At 41.7% G+C, this 14,719-nt stretch overlaps 1 protein-coding gene across 1 annotated transcript; it reads left to right on the top strand.

Annotated features, from left to right (window-relative positions):
- The first annotated feature begins 1,167 nt into the window (after window positions 1-1,167).
- On the top strand, window positions 1,168-14,516 carry LOC115104536 (BTB/POZ domain-containing protein KCTD16-like). Its single transcript, XM_065006807.1, has 2 exons — window positions 1,168-2,168; window positions 14,413-14,516. The coding sequence occupies exons 1-2, from the start codon at window positions 1,325-1,327 to the stop codon at window positions 14,514-14,516; spliced, it is 948 nt and encodes a 315-aa protein (XP_064862879.1). The 5' UTR covers window positions 1,168-1,324.
- Window positions 14,517-14,719: the final 203 nt, after the last annotated feature.

The following is a 14,719-nucleotide window of genomic DNA, read 5'->3' as shown; positions in this document are numbered from 1 at the left end:
CTGTGAGCTGGTGGAGCTGTCCATGGTCCTGAAATTATTTTTTATTTAAGAGCGTCGAACATAACTGCAAGAGGCGCTGTTGCATAATCAGAATGTTAACAGTTGAGGCAGTAGCTATTTGCCACACCAGACCAGTCAAGTACAATGCTGTTAAGTATTTATTTCTATCATAATGGCCTACTATGGTTGACAACACCATGGTCCATTCTTTTCGAGCCTGAAATCGCTTCCGTTTTAAATACTCACAAAAACCTATTATGGACTAAGATAATGGAGAAATGATTGCACTCGGATTGGGTGTTGGCTGTTGAAACGTAATCTTGTTGGATAATTTTCAGTTGGCACAAGTTTAACCTATACTGTAATTTTATCAGAGGTCGACATAAAAAAAAGGTGAAAGGTAGCTTTCAATATACGATATATATGTATTTCAGTATATTCCTTTAAGATGATGTAATTATTTATTACCTATTATGGTTTATCCCTGCACCATTGAGGCAACATCAGCTGAGACGTTGTTTTTTTACGCTGCACCGCCTTGCTTGGAGGGGACGGGGAGAATCGTTTCAGCTCCTCCGACAGCTCCCGCTATGCAGCCTCAGCGCACCCACAACCATGACACAATTTGTTCCTCCGACCGCTAACAGCACAATCTGAGCACTGGGGGACACACTACAGGACTCATCAGGGCGGAGTGGATGCAACCTCTGTGAAGTTACTCGTGTTCAAAGGAAGTTAGAGATAAAACGCCGGTGATAACGATATCTTTCCCGTTGGACTTCAGAAGTTGTTGTGAGGAGTTTTTCTATTGAATATGTTGTAGATATATTTGGGCATTTATGTAGAGTATTGGGCCATCTATAAGCTATTCATTTTGCTCTAGCAAACAGAAGCAAGGCAGCTCATGTTCCGTTTGACAACGTTTCTATGTGATCTGGCCGCGGGGGTTCTCATGAACCACAGTCATTTCCCTCGGCAATGTTTTTCTCCCATGGGCAATGGAGGCAGAGCAACTGATGCACGCTGTTGTGGTACACACCTTTGATGCGTCTGTATATATTTTTGTAGTCTCAAAACACTATTTTTCTGTTATCTTTTGATGTGGGTTTCGTGGACATCCACCATTATGCTATTTTTCTAAGACTGCAGCGACTGGTAGGTGAATGACTGACTTTATAAGAATAATTTGCCATAATTTATGTTCAGTGTGTTTAATTTTACATTTTAAACACAAATATACCTTGTTTTAGTACAAGTAAAATAGCAACTTTTGGACATCAATCTACCGTTTCCATCTAAAATTCGGTGGAGTTTTTAGTCAATCATGACGGAGACAATGGCATTGAGTGGAAACTGTAGGACTAACCCTACGTCCAAAGACCAAGGATCTATTCAGAATAGTTTCCCAGATGTTGTAGAATTAAATGTTGGGGGACAGGTGTATTACACACGTCATGCAACGTTAGTAAGCACCCCGAATTCCTTGCTGGGAAATATATTCTCACCCAAGAAAGATGCCACTAACGACTTGGCGCGGGACCCTAAGGGACGCTATTTTATCGACAGAGATGGATTTTTATTTCGATATGTTCTGGACTTCCTCAGAGACAAACAAGTTGTACTGCCCGACCATTTTCCAGAGAAGGGGAGGCTTAGGAAAGAGGCGGAGTACTTTCAGTTGTCAGACATGGTCAAACTATTGACCCCCGAAGATTTAAAACACAGTCCAGACGAATACTTCCACAGTGATTTTGAAGATGGTTCTCATGGCAGCGACCACAAGATGTGTCCGCCGTCATCACTGGTCCCGGCGGACAGAAAAAGTGGGTTCATTACAGTTGGTTACAGGGGCTCTTGCACAGTGGGCAGAGAGAGTCAATCTGACGCCAAATTCAGAAGGGTCCCGCGGATTTTGATTTGTGGGAGGGTCGCGTTAGCCAAGGAAGTTTTTGGCGAGACCTTGAATGAGAGTCGAGACCCAGACAGGACACCGGATCGATATACTTCCAGGTTTTACCTGAAGTTCAAACACCTTGAGAGATCATTTGACATCCTGTCAGAGTGTGGTTTCCAGATGGTTGCCTGTAACTCTTCAGTCACAGCGTCCTCCGTGAATCGACACACAGAGGACAAGATCTGGTCAAGTTACACTGAATACATCTTCTATCGTAAGTTGCTTTCGTTTTTACTTTCGTTTCTACCAGGTACCAATGTAACTCTACACACATCCCATGTGAAATAGTCCTCCCAAGTCACCACTAGAAGGCACACTTGCTTTACAAGTTTTCCCCAATCATCCTGCTTTTGAAGTAGCACTGAGAGTGGTCACACACACACACACGCACGCACGCGAGCACGCACGCGAGCACACACACACACACACACACACACACACACACACACACACACACACACAATTTGACATGCATGCCCTGAGATAGTCACTCAGTCCCTGTCTGTGTATGAGAGTGTGAGTGCCAGTGATCAATGCTTTGCCAAACTGTGTATCTTTTGTGGAAATGGTATGTTCCAATCCCCTCCATGAAAAACACAACTGAAAATAGCCTTCCTACAAATTGAGCAACAGAATGTGTAGTTTGAATGTCGGTATGTGTTGAGGACATGTCTGTCCACTCAAGAACTAATCTAGTTTGAGTTCACTCCTTTTAATTGCACTCTTACTGCTCTGTTGTATTCCCCCATGGGTCTAAACCCACTTGTTCCCAGAAACTCCTACCTGGGAAGTGCTATTCATCTTCCATACTGAGTGCACTGCGGCCTCTCTTCATTTCTCTCCAAGCCTTCATTTTGAGGCATTGTAAGATGTAAGATGATGGGTTTTAGAAGGGCTCTCAAAATATTTTATGGTGCAACAAAATAACACATATACTCAGAGGTGACAGTATATGAGGTGTTCCTTGGCTGCATAGGCCCTGCCGAAAGGTAGAACGCAAAGCAAGCTCATACTGCGACTGCATTCCACTCTGAGCTCATAAAACATATTGAGACAAGATTTTCTCAAGTATATACAGTATACTGTAGATTCTTCTGTGTCATTTCCCTGAAGAATTTGCAAGGAGATGCTATTAGATTACCAATAAGCACTGTATGTTGGGAGCATATTCAGTTCCCTGGTTAACAGGTGCAACAATTTAGAGATTATTCCTTCAGAAAAGGAGTAGATACAATTCCACGACAGCTAAACTCATGCAGTTCAGATGAGTAGCATGCACTTGACACTGTCTGGTCTCTGTACTACACAAACACACATTCTAGCGATACCATGTATATTTGTCGATGAGAGTAAGCTCCAAAGACCTCTCCTTGTTTACAGTGAAATAACATTGCTTTGCGGATCCCGTCAACCAATATTTAGCTGTGAGTGCACACAGGAAGTTTGTAAAGGTTGAAGGCACGCAGTGAAATCAATGAAGTCAGTGACAGCCTCTTGTTTGTCTGCTCACCCTCTCTGCCTCCCTAGCACGCTCCTGCTCCCCCGTCGCCCCTGGCAGAGCGCACCAGTTGCCTTTTATAGGCCTCGCTGCTCCGTCTCGGTGTCTGCGTCGCCTGCTATCCACGGCATCACATTTATTTACCAATTTGTCGCATGGTTAGAGTGATTGATAATCAATCATTTTCAGTGACAGTCGGAGGACTCACTGCTGGGACCTGCGTGCCGAAGACATAGTAAATCATGCAATCATTTTTGGGGGCAAAATAATCATTTCTAAACCGTTTGCCTGGGTCCTTCCTCTTGAGTAAATAAATACAAAAAATTATTACATTACAGAAAATGTGGTCATTGCGAATGCCGTTTCATATGGTGATGGTAAGTCATGTGTGACAAAGAACACTATTAGCTTAGTATACACAAATTAATAATTCTCCTGTAATGTGTAGCGGTAGGTGGGAAGACACATTCAAGGCCTTTGCACCTTTCCAGAGTGGCACCACACAAACACACCTGCACCGGTTTCAGCTTGAACAACTGCAAAAAGTAATACATCAAGCATTTCGCAGTAACTCTTTGGTGTGACATTTTGGGAAAGAGCACAATGCTGTTTTCCTGTTTAAACCGATTTGCTTAGCTGGAGATGGGGCGTGACAGCTCAAAGGCTGCGCTTCATAGGTGCAGCTGCTTCCCAGTCCAGTCTGTCAGGGGAGCTGCCACTGATCCCAAAGTCTGCATTATTCAGACAGAACCAGGGAGGGAGGGTTGAGGAGAGAGGAAGGATATCGGGGAAAGATGGACTGGATTATCTGGCTGTTCCTTGACCTGCTCTCCAAACTGTTTAACGACTGCAATCCCAGGCCCCAAGGGAGTCCTAGGAACTCTGGAGCTGCTGTGCATTTGACTAAGAAAGACCTGTTGAGGGAGAGATTACATAGTCCAAAAAAACCTTCTTCCATCTCTTTATCAATCCATTTTTCTGGATTGAAAAGGCGGATGCTTCGGCTATCGTGAGGAAGTAAGTGCTCTGTGGTGCCGCAGATAATAGCACAAATTCTGCTGGAGTGAGTCTTCACAAGCACACTGATGCTGCAATGCATAGCATAACACTGGGCACTAGGCTTGGGCAGGGTATGGCAAATAACGTAAGCATTTGTTTAAAAAAAAGTCTAAATCATCTCAATGACAATTTCCTGGAAATTAGCATATATACAATTTTGGGGAGATTATGTTTGTCTTATTGCATTATTGAATGTCTGTTGAGGTTGGAGTAGGTGCTAATCCGTAAAGAAAATGATGAAGTCGATAAATCTTATTTAGCAAGAAATGTAATCTTAAACCACGGTAGTACATGTCACCAACCTCTAGCCAGAGGCTACCCATACGAATAACAAAGGGACCTTTTGAATGTGGATATATCCATGATGATGAGACTTTTCCTTATAATACTGATTGACCCCCATACCCATCAAATTTAAAGCTGCAATATCTAACCTTTTGGGTGACCAAAAAATATTCACATGGAAATACATCTTTTGGTTTTGTACACCAGCTTCAAACGGTTGAAAAGGCAATCTTTTTGTTTATGGAAAATATATTTCACAGCAGTTTAGATGGTACAATGATTCTCTACTCTGTACTTGCTTGTTTTGTCACTTAAACTGAAATTAGGCGAACTATTCGAATTTTAGCAACCAGGATATGGTGGAGCGATTTCTGCATAGTGAGGAGTTACTCTCGTTACTCTCGTCATAAATCTAGAGAAAAGAAGTGCAATGGGCCCACCAACGAAAAATGAGCCTCATTCAGAAAGAGATTATGCTCCATGCTCACTTAAACACATTTACTTAGATATGCAATTTTCTTTGCTTTGGTATGTTGAATAATTTCTGCCTACTATGCAACTGTGAGGGAGGTTCTTGAGATAGAAAAATGTAACACTTGTGGGACCAATATACATCTTCTGAAATTCTGAATATGCTGTAGATACGGTGTCTTATTGTTCAATGGCTGGGGCAGGATAATATTGTTTATTTGTTATATTTATTCAATAGAATCTCAATCTCGACACCTCGGTTGTTCTTCATTTGTGGCATAGCTTCACATCCATGTCTTACGTATATAACAAATGCAAATAATTCACTCTATACTACAGCTTGATGACCTGTGGGAATGTTGACATGGATTTTAGAGGTTGTAGTTCTTAAAATGGATCAAGATTCTAGTAAGAATTACAGCCCTTAATCCTGAAACCTGAGCTCCATATGTATCTGTGACCAGAGGCATGTAGTATTATGGCTGTATAGCACATGCTGAAATACATTATTTCTTCTTTACTTCTTCACTTTTTATAATCCCATGGATGACAGATATTGTGGTTTGTAGTCTCACTGTGAGTGTTGGTCATAGTAAGCTACTGGTGACAGGTGACAGTTTTGATACTCATCTCTGCATCCTGGATCAAAAAGGTTGGCTGGACTTCGCTAAAGGTCCATATATCTCTACATGATTCCCTTTTTGTTTACAAGGCCCTACTTCATAAACTCCCATCTTATCTAGCATTGCTGTTGACATAGACAGCTGAGTTGCCTAACTTGTTCACAGGATTAGCTAACTCTTGAGGTTCCTAGGGTCTCTCCACCGAGCTACACTGTAGGTAAAGCTGCTTTGATTTTTAAAGCACCATGTTGCTGGAACAAAATTCGGGAATATTTTTCATCTTAATGTTCTGCTGCCGCTAGGCCAGTTTAGAGTATTGACTGTGGACTTATTTGTGGAAGAATGTAACAGTTTATCTAGGTGATTTGTGATGTTTTAGTTGTGCTTCACAGGACTGTAGTTTTGTGTTTTAATGTGTATTCTTTGTATATTTTGTGTATAATGTGTATATTTGTGTTGTATCGTGCAGGGCACATTTGGAAAAAGAGACCTAGGTCTCAATATGTTTTCCCTTTTAAAATAAAGGTAAACAAAATAATAATACAGTTTTTCTCAATTGCTAAAACACAATTTCTGAAACCTTGCTCCATTTCCTGAAAACATTCGTTTTTTTCCAACTGCTTACACACGTTTTCCAAAACTGCACACACAAAATGCAAAATGCCTCACATCTCCTTCAAAATGTAACACTGCATTCAAAATGCCATGAACACATGTCAGAATGAAGCATTTGCATCAAATGGCAAACACTGCTTTCATAATAGTACATTTTTGGATATACCAAGTAAACACTGTTGTTCTAAATCTAAAGCTCTTTGGTCTTTCATAGGCTTATATCTACATTTCAATACAATGTTCTACAGTGAAAGTAATCTGCTGAGAGGGGTAACAAGTACACTGTAAACACCAATGCAATGTAGAAACAGAAAATATTTATTCGGCCAAACATTACTGTTGTATACAGTAGCATACAACAAAACCATAAACATATGTAAACCAAAAGAATATTCTTTAGAATACAGTAAAGAACACAATTGTGTGTGTGGGGTCCCGGGGGGACAGTCCAGGAATTGGTAGGGGGGGCAGTCACCAGTGCTAAGCAGCCCTTCATCTCTTCTCCGGCCTGGGTCTGGCCACAATACTTCGTCCACATCACAAGATACGCCTTCTCTTGCCAAACATTGAGGGAAGTATCTCCTAGCATGGCGTATCCAACCTTGGACAGAGGCACCCTCTATGTCCCCACATGCATCCTCCATTGCCTGGAGAAGCGACATGCGGGTATAGGGTTGGCGATCATACACTTTCCAGCGCCGGGCTGAGAAGAATTCCTCTATGGGATTTAGAAAAGGGGAATATGGGGGTAGGTAAAAAAACTACAAATTGTGGATGGGTGGCAAACCAGTTTTGGACCAGAACAGCCCGGTGAAAACTAACATTGTCCCATAAAACCACAAATCTAGCAGGCTCCTGATCTGGATCAGGGACAAGCATTGTGTAAATTGCATCCAGAAAAGTGAGCATATGGCCGGTGTTGTACGGACCCAGTGTGGCATTGTGATGGAGGACCCCGTTTTGAGTGATGGCAGCACACATAGTTATATTACCCCCATGCTGTCCGGGGACATTGGTAAATGCCCTCTGTCCTATTACATTTCTTCCGCGGCGCCTGGTTTTGGTGAGGTTGAAGCCAACCTCATCCACATAAATAAATTCATGGTGAATTACATGGGCATCCAGCTCCAATACTCTCTGTAACAGACAAAAGTATATACAGATGAGTAAATATGGTCTGAAGTACTGGAAGTAGTGTTGCAAACATACCTCTACAAAGTCATGTCGCATATTCTTGACTCTGTCAGAGTTTCTCTCAAATGGCACCTTGTAAAGTTGTTTCATCGTCACTCCGTGCCGTTGGAGGATGCGTTGTATGGTCGACAGGCTTACAGCATTGATGTTGTTAAATATGGTGTCATTCTTCAAGATATGCTCTCTTATCTCTCGAATCCTAATTGCATTGTTGGCCAAAACCATATTTATAATTGCAGTCTCTTGTACATCTGTAAACAAGCGTCCTCGTCCTCCATGATGTCTTTGCCTTTCCACTCTGTACAGAATTCAAACACAGTATGTGTTCAGCATAGGAACTGTAAACAATGTACAAAAAAATGTAGTACAGCATGATAACCAACCTAATTCATTCAATGCAGTGCAGTAAATGGATGGCTTAGAGTTACAAATGTGTATGCAATACTATGCAGTCATACGTATTTTACAGTACATTACTGTAATGCTAAAAAAGTCATTATATAGTTGCATACCTGTTCTCATTTCTGAAGGTTCGAATTATGGACGCCACTGTAAATCAACTCAAGTTGGGCTGGACTCTCAGTCCAGCCTCTCTCATGGTCAAACCGTGGTTGATCACATGATCAACAAGTGTTGCCCTAATGTCATCAGAGATGGCTCTCCTTCCTTCTCTTCTTTGCCCTCGTCCTCTTCTTCATCTTCCTCTCCCTCCTACTCCTCTTGCTCTCTGTCCATTGTTGGCATCCATTGTTCAAAACAGGTAATCTGACCTATGACCTATTTATAGGCCTATACTACAGTAAAGCAGTGGTGGGGTTAGTGATCAGTTAAGCTATTAGTGTTTGCACATGTGAGGAGTGTGTGTGTGACCTGGTGAATAAGTGTAGCATTTTGATTGGTTGTGTTTGGAAAAGGAAAGCAAGTCCCTTCCTGTTAGATTTTTGTGTTTTAGGTAGAGAATTGTGTGTAGTCTTTTGAAAAAAGTGTTTTATGCAATTGACAACTGAGTCAAAGGCTGAGAAATAGCTTATGGTTTTGGATATTTGGTGTGTAGTTTTGCACTTTGAGTGAGATGTTTCAAAAATCGTGTGACATGAAAAGATTTTGTGTGTAAGCAGTTGGAAAAAACTGTAAACACAAAACCTCATCTACAAGCACTATTTACATAACCTCTTACTCCTCTTGCAAAATAAAACATTCTCCTCAAAACAGTTTTACCTGTGTTCAAAATCAAACACGGCTCTCAAAATGATATACACTCTTAAGCAGTCAGTAAACAATACACCGGAAAATAGAAAACACATTGTTCAAAACATACAATTCTCAGGGAGAAGTACATTTTTAATCAAAAAAAATATTCAGATTTTTCCGTCGTCTTTTGATGAACGAAAACATGTTCTATCATAGCAGCTCAAAATTGATCAGAAATTACTATTCTGCTTTGCTCTTTGCAATTTTGTTTTATATTCTTCCTCCTCCTTGTACCCCTATTTTTACAGTACTGTACCCTGCATCTCACAAACTTGTCCTTTGTCTCTGTGATACTGTAATTCTTGTTCTTTGTTGATATGAACCTGCAACCAGTCAAAATCTATTGCGCAGTCAGTACTGTTAATAAATGAAAAGCACACTGTTCAGGGCCATACAATTTGTCCATTGTACAGTATACAGCCTACAATACACTGTACTACAGTATCCATTCTCAGACTTTCTCCTTCCCACCTTCAACAACCTGTTTGCTCTCTGAACTGGCTTAAATTGGTTGTGTCGCATCATTTGAAACAGGTTAAATCAATTTTGAGTGGTCGTGTTTAATCAATGGCATCTGTTCTCTATTTGTGTTTGATTGTTGCCACTTGTGTTTACCAGTATGGATGACATGTGCATTAGAGTGCAGAATGTGTTTTGAGAATGAGAATGTGTTTAGAGTTTTGCTGAAAAGTCCAAGTGAGATCTGCAAATGGTGTTTTACCATGTGAAATGGTTTAAGGTATTGACACCAGACTGCATAATTAGCTAAAGGAGTCCAGGCATCTGAGAACTTTGTTCAGCCAATGGGTTTGAGTGTTTTAGCAATTGAGAAAAACTGTAATACATATGTGCCCGCCGTGAAGGTCTCCGTACATGCTTCAAAGAGCTAGATACTTGAGCCTTTAGATACATATCCTATGTACTCTGGAGTTCACATCCCTTGTGTTACACTTAACAGACATATGGAATATTTCATGTGTTTGCATCAGGACTCAGGAGGCAATGATGTACTGGCTTTAGAACCTGTTATTTCAATACTATGAGAAGTCGGCAGGGCCATGGTCAATTGTCTCACTGGGTTAATGTGAAGGTGCCCCAGAGGTATGCCACTAGTTGTGTGTGTGTGTGTGTGTGTGTGTGTGTGTGTGTGTGTGAGAGAGAGAGAAAGCAAACAGAGCAGACAATTATCAAAATCCATCACCCCTGAATCTCATGTTAGACAATTAGTGATGTTACAGGCTGACATTTCAGTGCAGAGCTACCCTTTATAACCATTACGCCTCTTGCGTAATAAATCTTGCATACGTACAAAAGTTTTCAAGCAGAAGTTGTGGGCAGTCCATCATATTTAGGTTGGGGGAAAAGTCGATGTAAACCATTGTTGAATTCAAATGTTCTGCTGACAGGTCCACAACAATTTGCCATTGTTTTCTCATTCAGAAACAGAAAGTAGCTTATGTACAATGTTTGTCAGAATGAGTCGGCTACAGTATTGTTGTGTGATAAGAGCACGGCATCATTGCCTTTACCAAGGCGGGACATTTAAACCCAATAATCTATTTATAAAATAAATATTGAACAACAATTTGTCTTTTTACATGCCGTGGCCTAATGCTAATATTTCCAAATTATACAGCAAATAAAGGCTGTCATTGTCACCATAAAAGGTGAATGGAGGCGTTTTTTTTAAAACCTTTTTTAACCTATTTAACTAGGCCAGTCAGTTAAGAACAAATTCTTATTTTCAATGACAGCCTAGGAACAGCGGGTTAACTGCCTGTTCAGGGGAAGAATGACAGATTTGTACCTTGTCAGCTCAGGGATTTGAACTTGCAATCTTACGGTTACTAATCCAACGCTCTAACCACTAGGCTACCCTGCCGCCCCTGCATAGTTTTACGACAGGTCTGATTTATAATGGGAATCATGGGTATGGCATGCGGCAAGTTTATAAATCTCGCGCCTGATTTTTCAGAAATAGTGCACACAGATATTTTGTGTGAAATTTACGCAAAGGTTATAAATGAGGCCCCTGGACCCTCAGCAAATAGCCTGCAATACAGAAATGGTCAACACTGTTTAAGCTTTTAAAATGGTAAAACAGTGAGATAAGAACAGATACATAAATAAACAAAAGTATGTGGACACCCCTTCAAAAGTTTCAGCCACACTCATTGCTGACAGGTGTATATCTCCATAGACAAACATTGGAAGTAGAATGGCCTCACTGAAGACCTCAGTGACATTCAACTTGCCACCTTTTCAACAAGTCAGTTCGTCAAATGTCTGCCCTACTAGAGCTGCCCCTGGTCAACTGTAAGTGCTGTTATTGTGAAGTGGAAACATCTAGGAGCAACAACGGCACAACCGCGAAGTGGTAGGCAAACACGAGCACTAAGTGCTGAAGTGCGTACAGCGTCAAAATGGACTGTCCTGGGTTGCAACACTCACTACAGAGTTCCAAACGCTGTAGCAACGTCATCACAAGAACTGTTCGCCGGGAGCTTCGTGAAATGGGTTTCCATGGCATGACCTAAGCCTAAGGTCACCATACGCAATGCCAAGTGTTGGTTGGAGTGGTGTAAATCTCTCCGCCATTGGACTCTGGAGCAGTGGAAACTTCTCTGGCGTGATGAATCACGCTTCACCATCTGGCAGGCCGACGGACTAATTTGGGTTTGGCGAATGTCAGGAGAACACTACCTGCCCGAATGCATAGTGCCAACTCAAAAGTTTGGTGGAGGAGGAATAAGGGTCTGGGGCTGGTTTTCATGGTTCGGGCTAGGTCCCTTAGTTTCCTTGAAGGGAAATAAAAACTCTACAGCATACAATGACATTCTAGACGATCCTGTGCTTCCAATTTTGTGGCAACAGTTTGGGAAGGCCCTTTCCTGTTTCAGCATGACAATTCCCCTGTGCACAAAGTGAGGTCCATACAGAAATGGTTTGTCGACATCGGTGTGGAAGAACTTGACTGGCCTGCACAGAGCCCTGACCTCAACCCCATCGAACACCTTTGGGATGAATTGGAATGCCGACTGCGCTCCAGGCCTAATCGCCCAACATCAGTGCCTGACCTCACTAACGCTCTTGTGGCTGAGAACCCGCAACAATGTTCCAACATCTACTGGGAAGCCTTCCCAGAAGAGTGGAGGCTGTTATAGCAACAAAGGGGGGACCAACCCCATTATAATATCCATGGTTTTGGAATGAGATGTTTGACTAGCCTGTGCCCACATACTTTTAGTCATGTAGTGTACGCGCTAAACCAATATAGTGTAATGATCTGTCCTAATCTGTAGCATTGTCCTGATTTATACTGCACCAAAGCCAATTTAAGAACAACTTTATTATTATGTTTTCAGCTTTCCCTCCTGTCTAAATCACAAAATTGAGTGGCATTTTGTGCTCAGCTCCTCCCCATATCCTCCTCTCATGTCTGGTTTCCCTTGAACTCCTACAGAGGGTGAACTATTTCCTCGTGCTTGCAGAGACAAACATAATGCTAACAGCCACACAGCCTGCTGAATTAGTAGTTCCAGAATAGGTTTGTCTCATTTCCAGGCAGCATCATTCACTGTCTAACTAGACTAGGACCTACAAAAGAGATGCACTCTGCAATCAAGGGAGTTTAATGTCCACTCTATTTTTGGGAGCGTTTGTGCTCTTTTTATATACGTATATATTTTGTATTTTAGATTCTTCAAAGTAGCCACCCTTTGCCTTGATGGCAGCTTTGCACACTCTTGGCATTCTCTCAACCAGCTTCACCTGGAATGCGTTTTCAACAGTCTTGAAGGAGTTCCCACATATGCTGAAGACTTGTTGGCTGCTTTTCCAGCACTCTGCGGTGCAACTAATCCCAAACCATCTCAATTGGGTTGAGGTCGGGTGATTGTGGAGGCCAGGTCATCTGATGCAGCACTCCATCACTCTCCTTCTTGGTCAAATAGCCCTTACACAGCCTGGAGGTGTGTTGGGTCATTTCCTGTTGAAAAACAAATGATAGTCCCATTAAGCGCAAACCAGATGGGATGGTGTGTTGCTGCAGAATACTATGGTAGGCATGCTAGTTAAGTGTGCCTTGAATTCTAAATAAACCACTGACAATGTCACCAGAAAAGCACCCTCACACCATCAAACCTCCTCCATGCTTCACGGTGGGAACCATACATTCAGAGATCATCTGTTCACCTAGTCTGTGTCACAAAGACACGGCGGTTGGAACCAAAAATATAAAATTTGGACTCATCAGACCAAAGGACAGATTTCCACTGGTCTAATGTCCATTGCTCGTGTTTCTTGGCCCAAGAAAGTCTCGTCTTATTATTGGTATCCTTTAGTAGGAGTTTCTCTGCAGCAATTCGACCATGAAGGCCTGATTCACGCAGTCTCCTGTGAACAGTTGATGTTGAGATGTGTCTGTTACTTGAACTCTGTGAAGCATTTATTTGGGCTGCAATTTCTGAGGCTGGTAACTCTAATGAACTTATTCTAGGCAGCAGAGGTAACTCTGAGTCTTCCTTTCCTGTGGCGGTCCTCATGAGAGCCAGTTTTATCATTGTGCTTGATGGTTTTTGCGACTGCACTTGAAGAAACTTTCAAAGTTCTTGACATGTTCCATATTGACTGACTTTCATGTCTTAAAGTAATGATGGACTGTATTTATCCTTGCTTATTTGAGCTGTTCTTGCCATAATATGGACTTGGTCTTTTACCAAATAGGGCTATCTTCTGTATACCCCCCTACCTTGTCACAACACAACTGATTGGCTCAAATGCATTAAGAAGAAAATAAATTCCACAAATTAACAAGGCACACCTGTTAATTGAATTGCATTCCAGGTGACTACCTCATGAAACTGGTTGAGAGAATGCCAAGAGTATGAAAAGCTGTCATCAAGGAAAAGGGTGACTACTTTGAAGAATCTCAAATATAAAATATATTTTGATTTGTTTAACACTTTTTTCGTTACTACATGATTCCATGTGTTATTTCATAGTTTTGATATCTTCACGATTATTCTACAATGTAGAAAATAGTAAAAATAAAGAAAAACCCTTGAAAAGGTAGGCATGTCCAGAGTTTTCACACGGTATTGTATATATATATACTGTATATAGTTTCTGATCAAAAATATATACGCAACATGTAAAGTGTTTTATGAGCTGAAATAAAAGATCCCAGAAATTTTCCAGACGCACAAAAAGCTTATTTCTTGCAAATTATGTGCACAAATTTGTTTACATATCAAGAAGCTGATTAAACAGCATGATCATTACACAGGTGTACCTTGTGCTGGGGACAATAAAAGGCCACTCTAAAAGGTGCAGTTTTGTCACACAACACAATGCAGCAGATGTGCATCTGGCATGCTGACTCCAGGAATGTCCACCAGAGTTGTTGCCAGAGAATTGAATGTTAATTTCTCTACCATAAGCCACCTCCAATGTCTCTTTAGAGAATTTTGCAGAATGTGCAACCGGCCTCACAACCCCAGACCACGTGTTATCACAGCAGCCCAGGACCTCCACATCCGGCTTCTTCACCTGTGTGATCGTTTGAGACCAGCCACCCGGACAGCTGATGAAACTGTGGGTTTGCACAACTGAAGAATTTCTGCACAAACTGTCAGAAACCTTCTCAGGGAAGCTCGTCTGCGTACTCATTGTTCTCACCAGGGTCTTGAACTGACTACAGTTCAGCGTCGTAACCGACTTCAGTGGGCAAAGGCTCACCTTCAATGGTCACTGGCACGCTGGAGAAGT

Source organism: Oncorhynchus nerka, linkage group LG22, assembly GCF_034236695.1.
Source record: "Oncorhynchus nerka isolate Pitt River linkage group LG22, Oner_Uvic_2.0, whole genome shotgun sequence".
Classification (NCBI taxonomy): domain Eukaryota; kingdom Metazoa; phylum Chordata; class Actinopteri; order Salmoniformes; family Salmonidae; genus Oncorhynchus; species Oncorhynchus nerka.
This window is presented reverse-complemented; position numbering and strand designations above follow the sequence as displayed.

Excerpts from the sequence above, each read along its gene's own strand:
- LOC115104536 (XM_065006807.1), top strand. The coding sequence starts at position 1,325 with ATGACGGAGACAATGGCATTGAGTGGAAACTGTAGGACTAACCCTACG. Across the intron at positions 2,169-14,412 it reads CACTGAATACATCTTCTATC|AGAATTTTGCAGAATGTGCA; the intron begins GTAAGTTGCTTT and ends ATGTCTCTTTAG.